Source organism: Orbicella faveolata, unplaced genomic scaffold, assembly GCF_042242905.1.
Source record: "Orbicella faveolata isolate gen_17 unplaced genomic scaffold, um_ofav_v1 contig_12, whole genome shotgun sequence".
Lineage (NCBI taxonomy): Eukaryota > Metazoa > Cnidaria > Anthozoa > Scleractinia > Merulinidae > Orbicella > Orbicella faveolata.
The window spans coordinates 10,407,501-10,427,137 of record NW_028301539.1 but is presented as its reverse complement, the minus strand read 5'-3'; the positions used below and the strand labels follow the sequence as shown (position 1 = coordinate 10,427,137).

Sequence of the window (19,637 nt, the reverse complement as noted above, 5' to 3'; positions counted from 1 at the left end):
TATTCAAAGTACACGAACTGTTATAAAGCAGGCAGCCCCCGTTAAGCGACCACCTCCCAATTCCCCGAAGGTGGCCGCTTAGCAGTAGGGTGGAACCGTAGTTTCTTGGCCATTACCGTTTCTAAACGAGCTGGAGTGTTTAATTGTGTTTTGGTTATGAATGATCAGAGTGTATATAAGAAACACATGAAGCCAGGTTACATGTAAAACAACTACAGAAATTTACAATTCCTTTCCCTCGAAAAAGATCAAGGGTGGCTTAGGGAATTTTTTTCCGCCCTCTTCTTGGCTTCTCTCGCGCTCTGCGCTCACTCTTGCGCTCTCGAATGAAAATATCCTGTAGCAAAAACATAAACGTTTGTGGACAGACTATATTCCCCGTACATGCTTTTATATTCAGGATTCAACCCATCTCCGGTCACAGAGGGTAAAGCAAGCGAGTTGAAGGATTTTTACCTCAACAGTTCAAGTGATTTGTACATGGAAGCAAGGACCACACTGTGCTTGACATTTTCACTCTTTTAAGTGGATAGCCAGCATCTGTGTTTTTGTTGTTGTTGTTGTTGTTGTTGTCTTTTTTTTTTCGAAACAGCAGGTTCGCAGGAGACATAGCAATGTATTTGTGAATGCTGAGACGGTCAATATTGATCTTACGACACTAGTGATTTGATTTCGTGACAAATCGTGTCTGAGATGATGTAACAATAGGCTTAGTAACGTTTGTCATGTTTAAGCTTGCATAAATTAGAATACATTATGTTGCACGTGACGAGTGGTGTTGGAAAATAAACGAATTCAAGATGTCGCTGTGTGCGTCCGAGTCTTAGTGACAAACATTACATGGTACCAGGAGTAAAATGGATTCGTTCAAGCCTCCGGAAGCTTTGTCGCTTCAAGGAAATCCAAGTGAAAATTGGAGAAGATGGGTCCAACGATTCGACCTTTATCTGACGGCGTCTGGCAAAATAAAAGAAGACGAGAAAGTTCAGTGCGCGATCCTGCTTCACGTGATCGGTGAAGAAGCGCTGGAAATTTATAATACCTTTAAGTTTGCTACTGGTGAGGATCCAAACAAGATTGCTCATCTTAAGAAGAAGTTTGAGGAGTATGTCAACACGAGAAAGAACACTGTGTTTGAAAGATATCGATTTTGGGAATGCAAACAGCAAGAAGGCGAGACAATTGATCAGTTTGTCACCGAGCTGAAAACACGTGCAAAGTCCTGTGAATTTGGCGATCAGCATGACCTCATGATCCGCGACCGAATTGTGTTTGGTGTGAGAGATACCCGACTGAAAGAACGACTGCTCCGTGAATCGTCAGACCTTACCCTAGAAAAAGCAGCAAGTGTTTGCAGAGCCGGCGAAGCAAGCTCGAGTCAAATAAAGGAATTGGAAGATTCTGACAAGAGCGTTCCAGTTCATTGGGTCGGAAACCAGTTCAATTTAAGGCGTCCAAAACCGCCGCGTCCTAAATTACCGTTCAACTGTTCGAAGTGTGGTACTAAGCATCTACCAAAGTCATGTCCTGCGTTTGGAAAGCTTTGTCTCGCTTGTAAAGGAAAAGATCATTTCGCCAGAGTTTGTCCGCAAATGAAATCTCCCGTACACGTAGTCACTCCGAGCGATCAAGGCGCCATTGGTGGAGTCGAATTAGAAGTTCAATCAGATAATGGAGATCAAGAATTATTTATCGGAACAGTGACTAGTGCACCGCCTGTCGAAGACTCGGCTTGGTTTACGAATTTACGTGTCGGCGGAACACCGATTAAATTCAAACTGGACACAGGAGCCGAAGCGAATGTGTTGCCACTCAGTGTGTACTTGAAACTCAGAAATAAGTCACCGCTTTCGGAAACCAGCGTCATTCTCTCATCTTATGGAGACTTCAAGGTTAAACCTGAAGGCACACTAAACTTACACTGTGAAGCTCGTGGAATGAAAGAAAACCCGCCATTTTTTGTCGCCGCTGTTGAGTCACCACCGATTTTGGGACTTTCAGCTTGCCAAAAATTAAATTTGGTCAGAAGAGTAGAGAGTGTTGCCCAGGCGCCACTCACAAAGGAAGAAATTTTGGATGAGTTTCCTGACGTCTTTACTGGACTAGGCTGTATGGAAGGCAGTTATCACATTGAATTGGATGATACAGTTGAGCCTGTCATTCACCCACCACGGCGAGTGCCATATAGTCTGCTTGAGAAGTTGAAAGAAAAACTCCAGGAGTTAGAAGAGAAAGATGTTATTCAGAAAGTGGACAGACCCACCCCGTGGGTTAACAGTCTCGTCATTGTGGAGAAACGTGATGGGTCCCTACGCCTGTGTTTAGACCCCAGAGATCTTAACAAGGCAATTCGCCGAGAGCACCACAGGATTCCAACTGCAGAAGATATAGCAAGTCGTCTAAGTGGCAAGAAAGTTTTCTCCATAGTGGATGAAAAGGATGGTTTCTGGGAAGTGTGTCTAGATGATGAAAGTTCTCACCTCTGCACATTCAACACTCCGTATGGCCGTTATCGCTTTAAAAGAATGCCATTTGGTATAAGTTCAGCACCAGAGGTTTTTCAGAAAAAGAATGAATCCATATTTGGAGACATTGATGGTGTGGAAGTCATATTTGATGACATAATTATCGCTGCTAAATATGAGTTTGAGCATGACACACTCATGAGAAAGCTTTTGCTAAGGGCACGAGAAGCGAAAGTTAAGTTCAACCCAGCAAAGCTCCAGTACAAAGTCAGTGAAGTCAAGTACATGGGGAACATTGTGTCTGAATCAGGATTGAAGCCAGATGTTGAGAAAGTGCGAGCCATAGTTCAAATGCCATTACCCCGGAACAGAGAAGAGCTGCGGAGATTCTTGGGAATGGTGAACTATTTTTCTCAGTTTATTCCTAATCAGTCAGAAGCTACTGCCCCCTTGCGAAGCCTGTTGAAGAAAGATGTAGTTTGGATCTGGTCACATGAGCACACACAGGCAGTGGAGCATCTAAAGGAGATCCTGTCAAGTCAGCCTGTTTTAAAGTTCTTTGATCCTTCTAAGCCAGTCAATTTGCATGTGGATGCCTCTAAGTCAGGTCTAGGAGCATGCATTCTCCAGGATGGCCACCCAATTGCCTACGCATCAAGATCTCTCACCCAAGCAGAAGTAAACTACGCCCAAATAGAGAAAGAACTTCTTGCAGTGGTATTCGGCTGCGAGAGATTCAATCATTATGTTTATGGTAGACCAGTAGATGTTATGTCAGACCATAAACCGCTGGTATCAATCACAAAGAAGCCACTGGTTAATTCTTCTCCAAGGCTTCAACGCCTGCTTCTGAGACTTCAGAAGTATGAAGTCAACATCTCTTATGTTCCAGGCAAATACATGTATGTAGCAGATACACTCTCAAGAGCCTTTCTGAATGAGCAGCCTACAGATGATGATTTGAACGATGACATGGAGGTGATGGTCCATAGCCTCATTACAAATCTTCCCATGACCCAGGAGAAATTGGCACAAATGAAGTCTGCAACAGCACAAGATGAAGACCTTCAGAAATTATGTACAGTTGTTAAGAATGGTTGGCCTTCCCACAGAAGCCAATTGCCTGCATCAATTGCCCATTACTGGAGTCTTCGTAGTGAAATTCATGAAGTAGAAGGCCTGTTGTTCCTTGGCCAGAGGCTCATAATCCCACAAGATATGAGACAAGCTGTCCTGAATTGTATCCATGAGAGTCACCTTGGTATTGAAAAGTGTAAGTCAAGGGCCAGAGCTGTAGTCTATTGGCCAGGCATGTCTACTGCAATTGAGAGACTGGTGGCTAAATGCCCAGTGTGTCTCAAGTATCAAAGAGAGAACCAGAAAGAGCCTCTCCTGCCTCATGAAGTTCCCCAGAGACCATGGCAGAAGCTTGGTGCAGACATATTTGAACTGAACACTAACTCTTATTTAGTTGTGGTTGACTACTACTCTAAATATCCGGAACTTTGTCTTATGAAAGACAAAACAGCTAGCTCTGTTATAACTAGCATGAAATCAATTTATGCCAGACTGTTTTGTTTTTTTGTTTTTTTGTTTTTTATTTGCTTACTACTAGGCTGTGTTATTGTTGGTTATGGGGAAGTTCCAGTTAATAGTGACAACAGTGTGGAACAGACATTTTTAGCGATTTTCTGTGAATTGTTGCCACATAACTTGTTGACCTACTTTGTTATTCCTTTGTTTTCTTTTGTTTTCGGTTTTGTTTATTTATTTTTTTTATTGGAAAGGAAGATGTCATGTTTAAGCTTGCATAAATTAGAATATATTATGTTGCACGTGACGAGTGGTGTTGGAAAATAAACGAATTCAAGATGTCGCTGTGTGCGTCCGAGTCTTAGTGACAAACATTACAACGTTTATACATGATTGCATGTATTGTGCATTTCGATCTTCTCTAAACATGGCGCCGTCGTTGTTTGACACGATTTTCGCTTCTCTAACCGTTGGAAATGTTCTTCTCCTATTGCTTATGTTGCTGATGTTACATTACCTGATGGTGTTGTACGAGTTCAGGGGCATGCCGCCTGGTCCGCGTTTAACCACTCTCCCCGTTCTGGGGAATGTGTTTTCCCTCGACTTCAAGGTAGAGAAACTGGGCGACACTTTCCAGAGGTCAGTAAAGCTATCTAGAATGGTTAAGGTCACGTTAATTCGATCACGGAAGCCACAATTCCACCTGTCTGGGGTTAACTATTGGAGTAAACAAGGCATATTCGGTCTGGGGAAACTGACATGGTGCAAACCTGAGGTCGAGAACATATTCATAGTCCGATATTCAAAGTACAACAGATATTGCTGTTTGTACCGGCTTAATTTGTACTCAATGAAGCTGCTTTAACAGTTAAAACAAAATCGCTCATACTAAAACTACAACAAAGAAGGTATTGCAGAAACAATAAATCACCCGAAGAGTAGCTTCAGGCAGCTAACTGCTTTCAAGCATTGATAACGCTCGATGGGTTGTAATTAAGTATTTAATGTAGTCGAGATCAAATCTTTCTTCATTTAGAAGGATTTAACCCATATTATTAGTGATTTTCATGAAAAGCAACCTATTTTTACTAACTACCATGAAATCGATGAGCTGTAAAATAAATGTCAGTTCAAGTGACTGGAAGCGGGGAGAGCATTGCCTGTGTTTATTCCATGTCATTCTTTTAGTGCACTGATATGTTATAAACAATTAGCGGGAGCATAATTTATTCGGGAAAGCAGGCTTCAGTACAATGTCACAAAGCAAAAATCAATAGAAGTGCTCGGGCATATCGAATACTTAGTTGAACTATTATATGTCACGTTTGGAAATGAAATCGCCAACGAAACACTCAGAGTCCTCGTGGGACGAAGTTTGGGCCTTCATGTTTTCGTTTTTTTTTTTTTTTTTATCGTTCCGAGTATATGTTTATTTGAACTGGTAGATACTCGTGATTCCTAGGTTATACAGAGAAGGTTTGACCTCAATGACCCACTTGGTATATTTATAAACTGCAAGTTTAATAGTAACGCACTATCTCAGTCATACCTTCTTCTTGATTGCGTGGTCTGTTTCTTGGTCATTTGCAGTCTTAAGAAAAGTTACGGCCGTGTTTTTACCATGAAAATTGGAAGTTACAAGTTCGTCCTGGCGTCAACTCCTGCGGCTGTTAATGAGATGTTAGTAAAGAAATCTGCTGATTACGCGGGGAGACCACAGACGTATGTTTTTTACACCGAAAGCTTAGGTGGGTTCATATTGCACGTTGGTGTATTGCAATAAATTGAGGACAGAGTTTGCCTCAACTTCAGGTTTTTCTCACTAGCTCATAAGCACTACTTGACGTATGACTCGACATCAGATGAATATAACAGACTCAGATATCGCCATTAACCTAGAGGTAGATGCAAAGAAAACCGAATTAACATAGGCATTAGCAAAGAAAATGGAACATAGCAAGAGGCATAGGCACAGACGGTGGCGTGATGTGCGTAAACATAGTAGCAATAATAAGGCATTAGTATAAAAATGGGCACGAACTGAAAACAAAAAAAAAACACACACACACTTACGCATGAACAAAGAAAGCAGAAGAAGTAACATTTTGGTGGTAATCAACCCTTGTTGGTAAAGTTAAATTAACTGGCGAGTTTGCGAAGATGACTTTTCGAGCTTCAGCCTTTCGTCAGGGCAAAATGGAAAGGAGTAACACATGCGTCTTTAAAAGAATGGGTCTGAGCACAAGGCGTGGAGAGATTCTGCATAGTATGCATAAGCCTACTGCTGCCCTAACCATGCAATCGGGCGTTCCCTTTCAGAGCAATTAGCCTAGGTAACAAAGGCGCAGCCTAGACCATAATCACAAGCATCAGTCATTGAAGGCCCATACCTAAGCATAGGCGTAAACTTAGTCAGAAGGGTAACCACTGACATATTCCTTTTGGCTGCGCCTATCTATGTTTATGAAGTGTAGCAGACTACGACTATTTTTCACTGCCAGACGCAATGAGACGTTAATGATTCTATTAATAGACAATTAAGCAAAATGGACTTCAAGGTATGTATGTTGTTGTTGATTGGCATGCCTTGCACGATGTTAAATATTGAATGGTTTACTTTGCCAAGGGGCCACTTTCCTCTACTATAAACCTCAACTCATTATATGTGTTATGACTCACTTACTCACAGATGTCGTTTTCTTTAAATAACAGGGGGTAAGGATATCATCTTAGGAAACTATGGTCCCGAATGGAAGTTACAGCGCAAACTCTTCACTACAGCCTTGCGCCAGTACCTCTCTGACATCCCTCTGATCGAACGCCGGGTTTCAGTCCAAGCCGAAAAGTTGGTGCAGTTCATGGAAGACCAAGGTGGAAAACCTTTCAATCCTGCAGATAGCTTGATGCGTGCTGTTGCTAATGTTATTTGTGGGATTACCTTTGGTGAAGGTGAAGATACGACGAATACAGATTTGGACAGGCTTTTGAAACTCAACGTGGAGTTCATATCAAACTCCGACGATATTCAATTGTTAGCCATCTTAGATTTCTTCCCGTGGGCACATTACCTGCCAATTAAGGCTTATGATCGCGGTATGAAACCGATGTTTGAGATACACGATATCTTACGCAAAGTCTTTAAAGAGCGAGAAAACAGCTTTGATCCAGCAAAACCCATAAAAGATTTTATTTCAGGTCTCCTTCAGGCCAAGCAAGAAGCCGAAAGCGAAAGCGATGGGGAAAAGGTCGTCCTCCTCTCCGAAGACTGTTTTGTCATCGATCACCATCGAAGACATGTTTCTGGCCGGTTACGAAACCACAAGCACCACGCTGAAATGGGTCATCCCCTTCTTAATTGGCAATCCAAAGTACCAAGAGGACATTCAGCGCCAGTTAGATGAAGTAACTGGTGGACGGAACCCATCTCTGAACGATCGCCCCAATGTGCCACTCATCCAAGCAACGATCATAGAAACGCTACGGGTTGGAAACGTGGTGCCCCTTGCAGTGCCTCATGTCGCTTTGACAGACACCACGCTGTGTGGATACCGGGTGCCAAAACGTACGTTCGTCTTTGCTGACACGGAATCAATTCATCTAGATCCCCAGTGCTGGGAAAACCCGACACTTTTTAACCCGTACCGTCATATTGGTGCAGACGCCAAGTTGCTCACCAACCAAGGCAACTTCTATCCTTTCGGAGCTGGGCGTCGGGTTTGCGCTGGTGAAGCCCTGGCTAAAGTTGAGCTCTTCTTGTTTATCTCGTGGATGCTTCAAAGGTTTACTTTCGTCGGTGACGATGGAGTCCCACCTAAAGCAAAGGGCGCCTTCGTCCAGTTTCCTTCTTCTTACAAGATACGTGCTATCAAGCGACAATGAAGTTCAGTGCGAACCTGGCGTTTTCTACATGACTATACATGTGTATTTAGGATTCATGTATGTTCTTTAGGATTGATGTATGTTGTAGTTAGAACATCTATTATTTGAGTCCACATAGTAATATTGTCGATGTTGCGTACTATAGGCTACTTTGCACCATCGACAGGGGATTTTTGTTAGAGTTTACGACCAATAAATAAAATTGGTGTACCTGGCCTTGCAATTAACCTTTGCTTGGGACATGATTTATATAGCCAACGCAGCCATTGAGAAAGTGAAATGAAACGAATTTGAATTTTATTTTAGTCCCTTCCTAACGGCATTTTAGACATCACATTTCGTATTATTATTAAGTCAGGTTGAAAAGCAAATGAAATATGAACCTCTATGAAAATCTGATTCAACCTCTTCCCCGCAGATGGCTGTATGCTCATGTTCATTACAGAGGAACCCAGGAAAAAACTACATCTTAACAAGAGAAACTCAGAATTTTAATAGCGAAACTGCACCCACTGAATTCGAACAACAGAAACACAAAGTTTTTGGCTCACGAGTCAGGCCGTTATCTAGACACCTATAGCTCTGTCATAGGATGTATATCTAGCTAGAATTCTGACATCCGGGATAAAGAAATGTAAGCTCTAACAAGTCACACGACTTTCCTGGGTTCTCCGCGGGTTTTAATTTGGTTTTTGTTCAATAAATTCACAAACAATAACAAAGAAAAAACACAATCTTCCTTTTGCGTTTAATTTGTTTTTCGATAGAACCTAACTCTGCAGCGAACAAAGTGTTTCTTTTTTCTTTTCACAATAGACCATTTTACAGTTTTCTGTTCGGTGACCTGGCCTTTGAATGGCAGCGAGGGTGGAGGTGACCTTGCTTTGCTACTGGGCTCACTGCTTTTGTTGTGTAAATCAAGTTGTTATAATGCTAATTAGGAGCATGTGAATGCTTCTAGTTAGCATTAAAACAACTTGATTTACACAACAAAAGCAGTGACGTCTGTATCTCGTAGTAAAAACATAAACGTTTCCCCCTACATGCTTATACACCCAGGATTCCACCCAACTCTGGTCGCAGAAGGTAAAGGTTAAATAATTTTAAGCTCAACAGTTCCGAGCGATTTGACTCTTTGAGATGGATAGCCAGCTTGTGGTTGTTGTTGTTTTTTGCGAAAGGGTAGGTTCACCGAAGACATAGCCATGTATTTACGAGGGATGCCTGAGGCAGGCCGCGTCAAAGTTTCGGTGGAGCTGGCTTCTTCCTCTTCTTGTTCTTATTCTTCTTGTTCTTCTTTTTCTTCTTGTTCTTCTTGTTCTTGTTCTTGTTCTTGTTCTTCTTGTTCTTGTTCTTCTTCTTGTTCTTCTTCTTCTTCTTCTTGTTCTTCTTGTTCTTCTTCTTCTTCTTGTTCTTCTTCTTCTTCTTCTTCTTCTTCTTCTTCTTCTTCTTCTTCTTCTTCTTCTTCGTTGTCACATATGCAAATTAATCCGTATCCTGCGGGACCATGCGATCTTTGTGTTTGTTTGGTGTGGAAGTATGCGAAGTTGAAATCATGTCAGGCCGAAGGAAAATATTATTTTAACCATAAATTCGTGTCAAAAGCTCCCATCGCTTGGATATTTTACCAAGAGCATGATCGATAGTTGCCCTAAGCATCGCTTTCCTACATCGCCGACCGAGTGGGAATTTAAACTCTCGCTGATATTTTTCATAGCGCGACCCACCGCAAAGGCGAAGCCCAGCATTGCTTTCCTTAATCACCAGCAAATGTCCGCTAAGTGGGAATTTAAGCTCGCAAATCTCGCAAATATTTTTCATCGCGACCCATCGCAAAACCCAACGAATTTACCGAAGGCGTAAAATAGCCATAAATCTGCTTCAAAAGCTCCCATCGCCTCCAGGTTTCACCAATATATATAGTTTGTTTGAAAGCTGCCAAACGAATATTTTTCATCATCGCGGCCCGTCAAAAACCCGGGTCAAAAACTCTGGAAAACAATGAAGCCAAAACTCCCTGAAATTGAAAATGTTTCGGGGGGGGGGGGGACATGCCCCCAGATCCCCCTAGCGGAATAGCCCCTTAGCCTCCACATTTATTACTGGACGGCCACCCAGAGATTCCTAGCTAAAAACCTGATTCACCGCATGCCAAGAATGAATTTTATTACAAGGGGAATGAATAAATAAAATTGATATTTTCCTTCACAACAAACAAAAAATGAAATGCAGCCGGATCAGTTAGGCAATAGCCATTAGCGTGTCTGATACTTGGCAATGCTGCCTCCAGAGTATAATTTTGACAGTAAAGTAAAACGACTGTGTGAAAAGTTAAAAAATATTTGTTTGAAGTCTGTTCCAGGCAATCAGATTGTGGCGAGTGTCAAGATTAAGATTGCAACAGTAGAATATCCGCCTCCCCCCCCCCCTCCCCCCCCCCCCCCACCCACCAAAAAAAAGCAAAAAAAGATGAAAAAAATTCGTGCAGGGGACTTGACCCCGAAAAAAAAATCCTGGACAGGCGGTGGACGTAAGAAAAAAAAATAACACCCTTCCTGCAAGCTGAAAAAGTCTCTCTCCCCACCCCATCACTTTTCTCATGGTCCGTCCCTTAATATTGACCTTATGAGGGTTCCCAATATGTTTGGCGGGATGCGGGATTTGGCTTTTTTTTCACGGTGATATTCGGGATTTAAGCCGAAAACAGGGGCGGGAAGCGGGAATTTCAGTTGCGTGTGGGAGCGGGATTTCGTGTTTTTATAGGGTTGGGATGCGAGATTGTCAAGGGAAACAGAGCGGGATATGGGATTTCAACTCCAACGTGACTTGATCATAAATTGACCAGCGCAAAAACCGCAAGCTGGCGGAAATAAACCTTTTGTGCGTATAGCTGCGTCAGGTTTCAAGTAATGAATAGCAACGGCTCTGCACCCAGTCAGGTCCCGTCAAACGTATCCATTATCGCTTACCCTACGTTAGTATCAGACCGTATGAGGTCTTTGAGTCCGATCCTATTGTGATCTTTCGTGTTGGCCTCTGACATCAATGACATTTGTCCATTTTCGATCGACATTTGCGTCTGTATTCTTGACCTCAGTGTTCTCAGTCCTGATCTTTTCTAGTTTTTCTAGTCTTTGACGTCTTTCGACCTTTTTACGAGCGCTAAGTGGTTTGTTGTGGGCAGTATGGCCACGCCGGACTGCGGTGACAATAATTTACCGAACGCACCGGGAAATGAAGTATGCGACATTATAAATTGCGTCGCCATTTATTATGGAAAGGGTGCAAGCGGGAATGCCTTCCTTGGGAAAGAAAGTTCCGAGCACACGTTTCAAGGAAAGTTAGGACGCTCAAAGCTTTAAAAGAAACTGTCAGGTGTGTTTATTTAATGAACCTTGGCTGCATTTGACTTTTTATACCTTGTAGGCCCTTTTATTGTGATGTATTCCCGGTGTGTCTGGTCTGATCAGGCATGACCTTCATGCCCTCTGCTTTATGCTGTAACTGTTATGATCGTTCTGAATTAGTCTCGTTAACAGAAGAGGTTAATAATAAACGTTTATGTGTAAATAGATGCATATTATTTAAAATACCTTTTGTTTGAATCGTACGTAAAGTTAGTGTCAACGGGTATGCTTTCCTCAAAGAGCGAAAAGAGGAATTAATAGGTAAGTTCATACTAGGGCCCAAGTAGGCCTTAAGTACGATAAAAACTCAAGTGAACTTGAGACTGGCGGTGCTAACTTTTAAAGATAAGCGTTCATACTAAATTGCAAAGTATGCTACTTGCGGATTCGCTTGTCAATCAAACTACGCGGTAAAACCCGCCAAAGCAAATGTAGTCAAGACACTCAAAGCTTCATTATGCCGCGACCTCGAAACGTTCGAATAGCGTCCCTTATTTTGATTTTTGCTTTCCTACTTTTGCGACACCGGCCTTTCATGCTTCAACAAATGTATTGCTTCGCTTTAATGGAGGAAGCCTTTAGAATTAGCCGGCGAAACCGTCGGATGTTGCTTATTTATATGGCAGGGCACTCACAACAACAAAGACCACAACTGAAAAGAAGAGCTTGGGTTTGGCCTAGACCACAGAACTGGTTTCGCCTTCTTATAGCTAATCCAGCACTGCATTTTCTTTGGAAGGAACATTTTCGTATCACTCACGCAACATTTGAATACCTATGTGACCTAATAAGAGCAGATATACAAAAACAACACACGCGGATGCGGGTGCCAATTAGTGTAGAAGAAAGAGTTGGTTTAGCATTATGGCGACTTGCAACCGGCAACAGTTATAGAAGCTGTGGGTTACAATTTGGATACGGAAAGTCAACAGCGAAATGCATTTGTAGTGAATTCGAGCGCGCTCTTCTTCGTAGGAAGGATCAATTCATAAAATTTCCCTTGACAAGGCAGGAAATTACAGAAAAGGTTGACGAGTTCGAAGAGATGTATGGCATACCTCAAATTGTCGGAGCCATAGATGGTTGCCACATAGAGATAAATGCTCCACCACGAAATCACGAGGATTACTATAATCGTAAGCAGCATTATAGTGTGAACCTTCAAGCTATAGTTGATTCTAACCTGAAATTCATCCATGCTACCGTTGGTTATCCAGGCAGCATACACGATGCTCGCGTCCTTAGACTAAGTGGACTATACGATTTGGCACAAAATGAGCAAATTCTTGCTGGCCCGACGAGGAATATAAATGGAGTAGAAATCGGCCCTCTTCTCGCTGGAGACAGTGCATATCCCCTTACCAGCTGGCTCATGAAACCTTACTCAGACAGGGGGCACTTAACTCCTGAACAAAAAAAAATTCAACAAAAAATTCAGTGCCCTACGATGCGTAGTCGAGCGTGCATTTGGCATGTTAAAATCACGGTGGCGAATTGTTATGAAAAAAATTGAGCAGAAAACGACAACCCTTACGAAAACTGTTGTTGCGTCATGTGTTTTGCATAACATTTGCATTGAGAGAGGTGATCTATATGATGATGGCTGCGACTCCGATGATGACTCAGACGATGAAGATGAAGGCAGACTTCTATTTGAAACTGGCAACGATGTGAGAGATGCTTTAAAAGACTTTGTGCGGGATAACTTGTAACACTACATTTTCCAACTGCAGGTTTTATTTGTTAACGAATGCTATGTGTAGCACCAAAATTTCATATAAACATATAAACTTGCCGATACAGGCAACAACAAAACAGCAGAACAGTAACAAATATATATATAATTAGAATTAATACAACTGTCTCCTTTTTAGAACATCAAATATGTGCACTGATTTACTTTGACACCAAATCTTTGAAAATGTCCTTAAACCCTGCGAGAATTGCATTTGTTTGTTCCAACTGATTCCTCTGTGATTCCCGAAGCATTTCTGTGGAACGTTCAAATCGTATGTTATCTTGCTCTATGCTTCGTTCCATAAGTTGTAGAAAACTTGTCTGCCACTCAGACGTCGCTGTTTGCTCATCACGTCTCTTCTTTCCTTTGCTGCCAGATTTCGCTGGCTTATCAGTTGCCTTTCGTTTCACTCCTTCATTGGGCGTCGCAGTTTCGAATTCATTTTCCATGTTTTCTGTGTCGGCCACGCTTCCTTGTGGAGAGAGTGATGTGCTGCTGCCTTCTTCGAAGGCAAACGTGGAAGAGCCTTCGAGTGCCATTTTGGATGGGTCAACGCTATCGCGATGACCCATCACGTCGTCGAAAAAGTCGAAGTATGGAAACCCCTCTTTGATTTTCTTAAACCCCGCTTCGCCGGTCGACTGAGAGCGTTGCTTTAAAAGCTTATACTCGTACTCGAGATTTTGCTGGCGTTTCTTTACCTGCGGCAAAGTTCTTTCGCTGTCAGGACAGCTTTCCTTGTATGCGATAAAAATTTCATTCCATATCTTAATCCTTTCTTTGTTGGACGCACTGCGTAGCTTGCTGTACCGTGGCCCCCATACTGCCAGCATCTCACGAGTTTCGTCTTCTGTCCAGTCAGACGCCTTTAATTTGGTCTTCTTTTTGCCTTCGGAACTTGTTTTACTGACCCGGCTTGAGTTAGCGGATGAAGTCTCAGGCCCTGGTGATGGGGTTCGCGATACTAGGGAGCTGTTGTTGCTTTGTGGTGGACTGTCGCTCGGTTGAAATGCAGCAGGACGGTAAAAGGTCTGGCTGTGTGGTGGGAAATGAAAGAGTTGTCCACTGCGGAAAGGCGTTTGTGGCTGGTTAATCGTTACGGGTACTGCTCCGGCAAATCTTTGGTTTAAGTTGTTGCTATCGAACAGAAAGCATGCTTATGAAAACATGGCTATTAAGATTTTATTAAGAGTAAAACAGAACATTTGTTCAAAAGTCTTTAACTGGTTTAATAAATAAATGAAACTGCACTTACATGAGGCTTAAGTCCGCGGAATCGTCGTCCTCTAATCGGTATTGTTGCTGAGCGAAGAAGCGAGGCCGGCTTGCGTTGTAATCCATGCTTTTTGCTTCGCCAAGGTTTGCGTGCACTAGCTTTTCCCGCCGTTTAGTTGATTGACGTGTTATCGCTTTCGCGTGTTTTGATAGTGCCTAAGAACGCATTCGAGAACAGCAAAACTAGACTTAAGAGCGCACTTCGGCTCCTTTGAAAGTACGCCGTTTCTAAGGTTACAAAGTAAGGTACTTGAACTAAAATAAACCCCGTTCACATTCCAAGTAGACCTTGGGCGTACTTAAGGCCTACTTACGTACGTAGTATGAACTCGCCTAATATCAAAATATTATTTGTGTTTCCGGTTTCAAATTCTTCGCACGTGGACGGCACGTGAGCCTTGCTATGTCAAAACCAGCCTCATTCCCAGAGTCTCTCTTCCTCCCGACATGGGCTTAGGGACAGACCATCAGGCGGGAGTGGGAGTTTTTTTGTGGCGACTGTTTAAGCAATAATTTATTTTACAAGATGAAATTCTCTGCACGATTTCTTTTCGGAATATAACAGGGAAACGAACTTCCTGCTAGGGAGTGTCTACATTCGGCCGTGCTGTTCGGTTCAATAGCAGGCCAATGTTCTGCTAAAATACCCAATTAACATTTTTCCTTTTCTTTCCGACAATTTGACGGTGCATGTTTGTACAACTCGATGGATGGAGATAATACGGACCAAATCTTCCTGTCTAAATAAAAAACACAATACATAAGAAAAGGATTAGGGCCCATTGAGCTAGAACCCGATCGAATGTCAGACGCACGAATTAACACACATCTTCAAATACTCAGCTGATTGTCTTCCAAAAAACCAGGACTAGGAATATGGGAGTGAACAATCTCTCTCTTTCACTGATACGTCGAAAAAGAACAAAATAAAACAGTGAAACGTTTAAAGACGGAAACGTAACAATCATTTCTGGTTACTTATCTGCTACCCATTGCAAACAGATAGGCCTTTCATGATCTTTCCTGCAATGTTTATTTTTGTAAAGTTTCTGCGTTAATTATTATTTAACAAATTAATAATTGACGGAAAAACTTTATTGAAAAGTGGTCGGGATCGGGATTCCCAAGTAAGAAAGGACGGGATGGAGGGGTTAACAGGAAAAAATGGGCGGGAAAGCGGGATATGAGAACCCTACTGGGGACCCTCACCTTATGACATTAGTGGTTTAATGTCGTGACAATGGGCTTAGTAACGTTTATACATGATTGGATATGATATTTGTTTCGATCTTCTCTGAACATGGCGCCGTTGTTGTTTGACACGATTTTCACTTCCCTAACCGTTGGAAATGTTCTTCTTCTCTTGCTTATGTTGCTGATGTTACATTACCTGACGGTGTTGCACGAGTTCAGGGGCATGCCGCCTGGTCCGCGTTTAACCACTCTCCCCGTTTTAGGGAATGTGTTTTCCCTCGACTCCAAGGTAGAGAAACTCGGCGACGCTTTCCGGAGGTCAGTAAAGCTAAAGGTTAGGTTAACTCGATCACGGAAGCCTTTAATTCCACGTGTGCGGGGCTAACTATTGGAGTAAACAAGGCATATTCGCTCTGGAAAAACTGACGCAATGAAAGGCAATCATTCATCATCCGATATTTGGAATACACTCATATTGCTGTTTGTACCGGCTTTGTACTTAATTAATGAGGGTGCTTTAACAGTTAATACAAAATCCCTTACACCAAAACTACAACGAGAAAGGTACTGAAGAAACAAGAAAACACCCGAAGAGCGGCTTAAGCAAGATAACCGCTCTCAAGCATTGCCACAGCTCGATGAGTTGTATTCAATGTGGTCGAGATCAAATCTTTCTTAATTTAGAAGATTTCAGCCTATATCATTAGTGATTTTCATGAAAAGCAACCTGCAGCTGGTTCTACTAACTACCATGAAATCGATTAGTTGTAAATAAATGTCAGTTCAAGTGACTGGAAGGGAGAAGGGCATTGCCTGTGTTTATTCCATGTAAATTTTTTAGGGCACTGTTGTTTTAATAATTAGCGCGGGCATAATATAATTTATTCGGGAACAGGCTTCAGTGCAATGTCACAAAGTGAAAGTCAATAGAAGTGCTCGGGCATATCGAATAGTTGAACTGTTATATGTCACGTTTGGAAATGAAATTCCCAAGGAAATACTCAGAATCCTCATGGGACGAAGCTTTGGCCTTCTTTTTTCTTAATTATTTGAATTGGTAGATACTCAGGATTCCTCGGTTAGAGATCAGAAAGGGTTTGAGCAGTGACCCATTTGGTATATTTATAAACTCTAAGTTTAATAGTAACGCACTATCTCATACCTTCTTGTTGATTGCGTGGTTTCTTTCCCGTATATTTGCAGTCTTAAGAAAAGTTACGGCCGTGTTTTCGCCATGAAAATTGGAAGTTACAAGTTCGTCCTGGCGTCAACTCCTGCGGCTGTTAATGAGATGTTAGTAAAGAAATCTGCTGATTACGCGGGGAGACCACAGACGTATGCTTTTTATACCGGAAGCTTAGGTGGGTTAAGGCTGGTGTATTTTAATAAATTGAGCTGAGAACAGAGTTTGCCTTAACTTCACGCTTTTCTCAGTAGCACATAAATTCAACGTATGACTCAACATCAGATGAATATATAACATGACATAGCTAGACACAGACATCGGCGTTAACCCAGAGGTAGATGCAAAGACAAACGAATAGGCATAGGTATTACCAAAGAAAATGGAACATAGGATCGGGATGAGGCATAGGCACAGACGGCAGCATGATGCAAGTAAACATAGAAGCGTGAATAAGAGGATTGGCATAAAAATGAGTACGAACTGAAAACAAAACAAACAAAACAAAAACACACTTACGCATGAACAAAGAAAGAAGGAGGAGTAACATTTTTACAGTAATGTTAAAATAACCTCCGTAGTGAGTTTGCGAAGATGACTTTTCGAGCATCAGCCTTTGGTCAGAGCAAAATGGAAAGGATTAACTTATACCTCTTTATAAGAATAGGCCTGAGCACAAGGCGAGGAGAACTTCATGCAATCATAATCAGGCGTTTCCTTTCAGAGCACCTAGCTCAGACGACAAAGGCACCGCCAACACCATAATCACAAGCATCAGTCATTGAAGACCCATACCTAAGCATAGGCGTACACTTAGTCACAAGAATAATCACTGACATTTTACTTTTGGCTGCACTTATCTATGTTTACGAAGTGTGGCAGACGACGACTATTTTTCACCAGGGAGCTTTAAGCAACGACGACGACGACGCCGCGGACGACGACTAGTAAAAAATGAATTTATGTTTTACAAACGAAATTCGCGATTGTCTAGATCTGTTGGGTACGCCAATGACTCAAAAAACGTGTTTAAGCTAAATATGCAACGACGGCGTTCAATTCCAACTGGAAATACGAAAAATTAGCCTTCGTCGTCCACGTTTCGTAGACGACTCAGAACTTGGTCATTTCACGTTGTTGTTTTGCAAAGGACGGCAAAGAAATGTACAACGATTTATAACGCACGTGCACAGCTATTGTTCTGCTCATTAAACCTTTTGTTTTGTGACGTTCACGTTGCCGTCGTCGTCGTTGTTTCCTTAAGTTCCCTACTGACACGCAATTAGTCGCTAATAATTATATAGTTCGTATAGTATGATCGTCCGGGTGAGGGTAGTTCTGAAAAGAACTCTTGTTAGTGACTGACATTTGGACGGCCAGAGCGGAAGTCAACTGAATAGTGAATAGTGTTTGTCAGTCGATGATGTTACAAGTTTGGTACGTTCAAAGTGATTGGTCAGTCTAGCCATGATGGTATTGGCCGAAGGACTCGTGTAAAGTTTGTCATCAGTCATTGGTCGGTTTCAATGCGTCTATTGTCAAATTGGTCGATCAGTTTTTGGTCCGTCTATTGTTAGTCAAATTAAGTCGGTCTGTTGGTAGTCCGTTTGTCGGTTTCGTTTCGGTCGTGGATAAGTCGTTTGTAAGGCGCTGGTAGTTGTTGACATCTGGTAGATGTCAGCAACTAATAACTACAACTTATGATATCTGTTACGACTCAGTTACGCACAGAAGCCGTTTTCTTTAAATAACAGGGGGTAAGGATATCATCTTAGGAAACTATAGCCACGAATGGAAGTTACAGCGTAAACTCTTCACTGCAGCCTTGCGCCAGTACCTCTCTGACATCCCTCTGATCGAACGCCGGGTTTCAGTCCAAGCCGAAAAACTGGTGTAGTTCATGGAAGACCAAGATGAAAAACCTTTCGATCCTGCAGATAGTTTGATGCGTGCTGTTGCTAATGTTATTTGTGGGATTACCTTTGGTGAAGGTGAAGATACAACCAATCCAGATTTGGACAGCCTTTTAAAACTGAACGTGGAGTTCATCTCAAACGCTGATGATCTCCAATTGTTAGCCATCTTAGATTTCTTCCCGTGGGCACATTACCTGCCGATTAAGGCTTATGATCGCGGTATGAAACCGATGTTTGAGATACACGATATCTTACGCAAAGTCTTTAAAGAGCGAGAAAACAGTTTTGATCCAGCAAACCCATAAAAGATTTTATTTCAGGTCTCCTTCAGGCCAAGCAAGAAGCCGAAAGCGAAAGCGATGGGGAAAAGGTCGTCCTCCTCTCCGAAGACTGTTTTGTCATCACCATCGAAGACATGTTTCTGGCCGGTTACGAAACCACAAGCACCACGCTGAAATGGGTCATCCCCTTCTTAATTGGCAATCCAAAGTACCAAGAGGACATTCAGCGCCAGTTAGATGAAGTAACTGGTGGACGGAACCCATCTCTGAACGATCGCCCCAATGTGCCACTCATCCAAGCAACGATCATAGAAACGCTACGGGTTGGAAACGTGGTGCCCCTTGCAGTACCTCATGTCGCTTTGACAGACACCACGCTGTGTGGATACCGGGTGCCAAAACGTACGTTCGTCTTTGCTGACACGGAATCAATTCATCTAGATCCCCAGTGCTGGGAAAACCCGACACTTTTTAACCCGTACCGTCATATTGGTGCAGACGGCAAGTTGCTCACCAACCAAGGCAACTTCTACCCTTTCGGAGCTGGGCGTCGGGTTTGCGCTGGTGAAGCCCTGGCTAAAGTTGAGCTCTTCTCTTTTATCTCGTGGATGCTTCAAAGGTTTACTTTTGTCGGTGACGATGGAGTCTCACCTAAAGCAAAGGGCGCCTTCGTCCAGTTTCCTTCTTCTTACAAGATACGTGCTATCAAGCGACAATGAAGTTCAGTGCGAACCTGGCGTTTTCTACATGACTATACATGTGTATT

The 19,637-nt window shown here is 42.5% G+C and overlaps 1 protein-coding gene and 3 pseudogenes across 2 annotated transcripts in view; 3 read left to right on the top strand and 1 right to left on the bottom strand.

The window, feature by feature from the left end:
• Positions 1–4,036: 4,036 nt before the first annotated feature.
• Positions 4,037–8,093, top strand: LOC149116565 (steroid 17-alpha-hydroxylase/17,20 lyase-like; annotated as a pseudogene).
• A 3,727-nt stretch (positions 8,094–11,820) lies between these two features.
• Positions 11,821–14,272, top strand: LOC149116564 (uncharacterized; annotated as a pseudogene).
• LOC149116563 (uncharacterized) lies at positions 12,674–14,634 on the bottom strand. The gene is made up of 2 exons (XM_089283762.1): positions 14,278–14,634; positions 12,674–14,159 (listed from the first exon to the last, which is right to left on the bottom strand). The coding sequence occupies exons 1-2, from the start codon at positions 14,361–14,363 to the stop codon at positions 13,181–13,183; spliced, it is 1,065 nt and encodes a 354-aa protein (XP_089139888.1). The 5' UTR covers positions 14,364–14,634; the 3' UTR covers positions 12,674–13,180.
• Positions 14,635–15,487: 853 nt separating this feature from the next.
• The window catches only part of LOC149116562 (steroid 17-alpha-hydroxylase/17,20 lyase-like), a 4,838-nt pseudogene continuing 688 nt past the window's right edge, over positions 15,488–19,637 (top strand). Inside the window, exons 1-3 of the transcript XR_016205745.1 lie at positions 15,488–15,809; positions 16,695–16,852; positions 18,429–19,637. The exon at positions 18,429–19,637 is cut by the window's right edge and continues 688 nt beyond it. The product of XR_016205745.1 is annotated as a steroid 17-alpha-hydroxylase/17,20 lyase-like (transcript). The remainder of the gene's footprint in view (positions 15,810–16,694; positions 16,853–18,428) is intronic.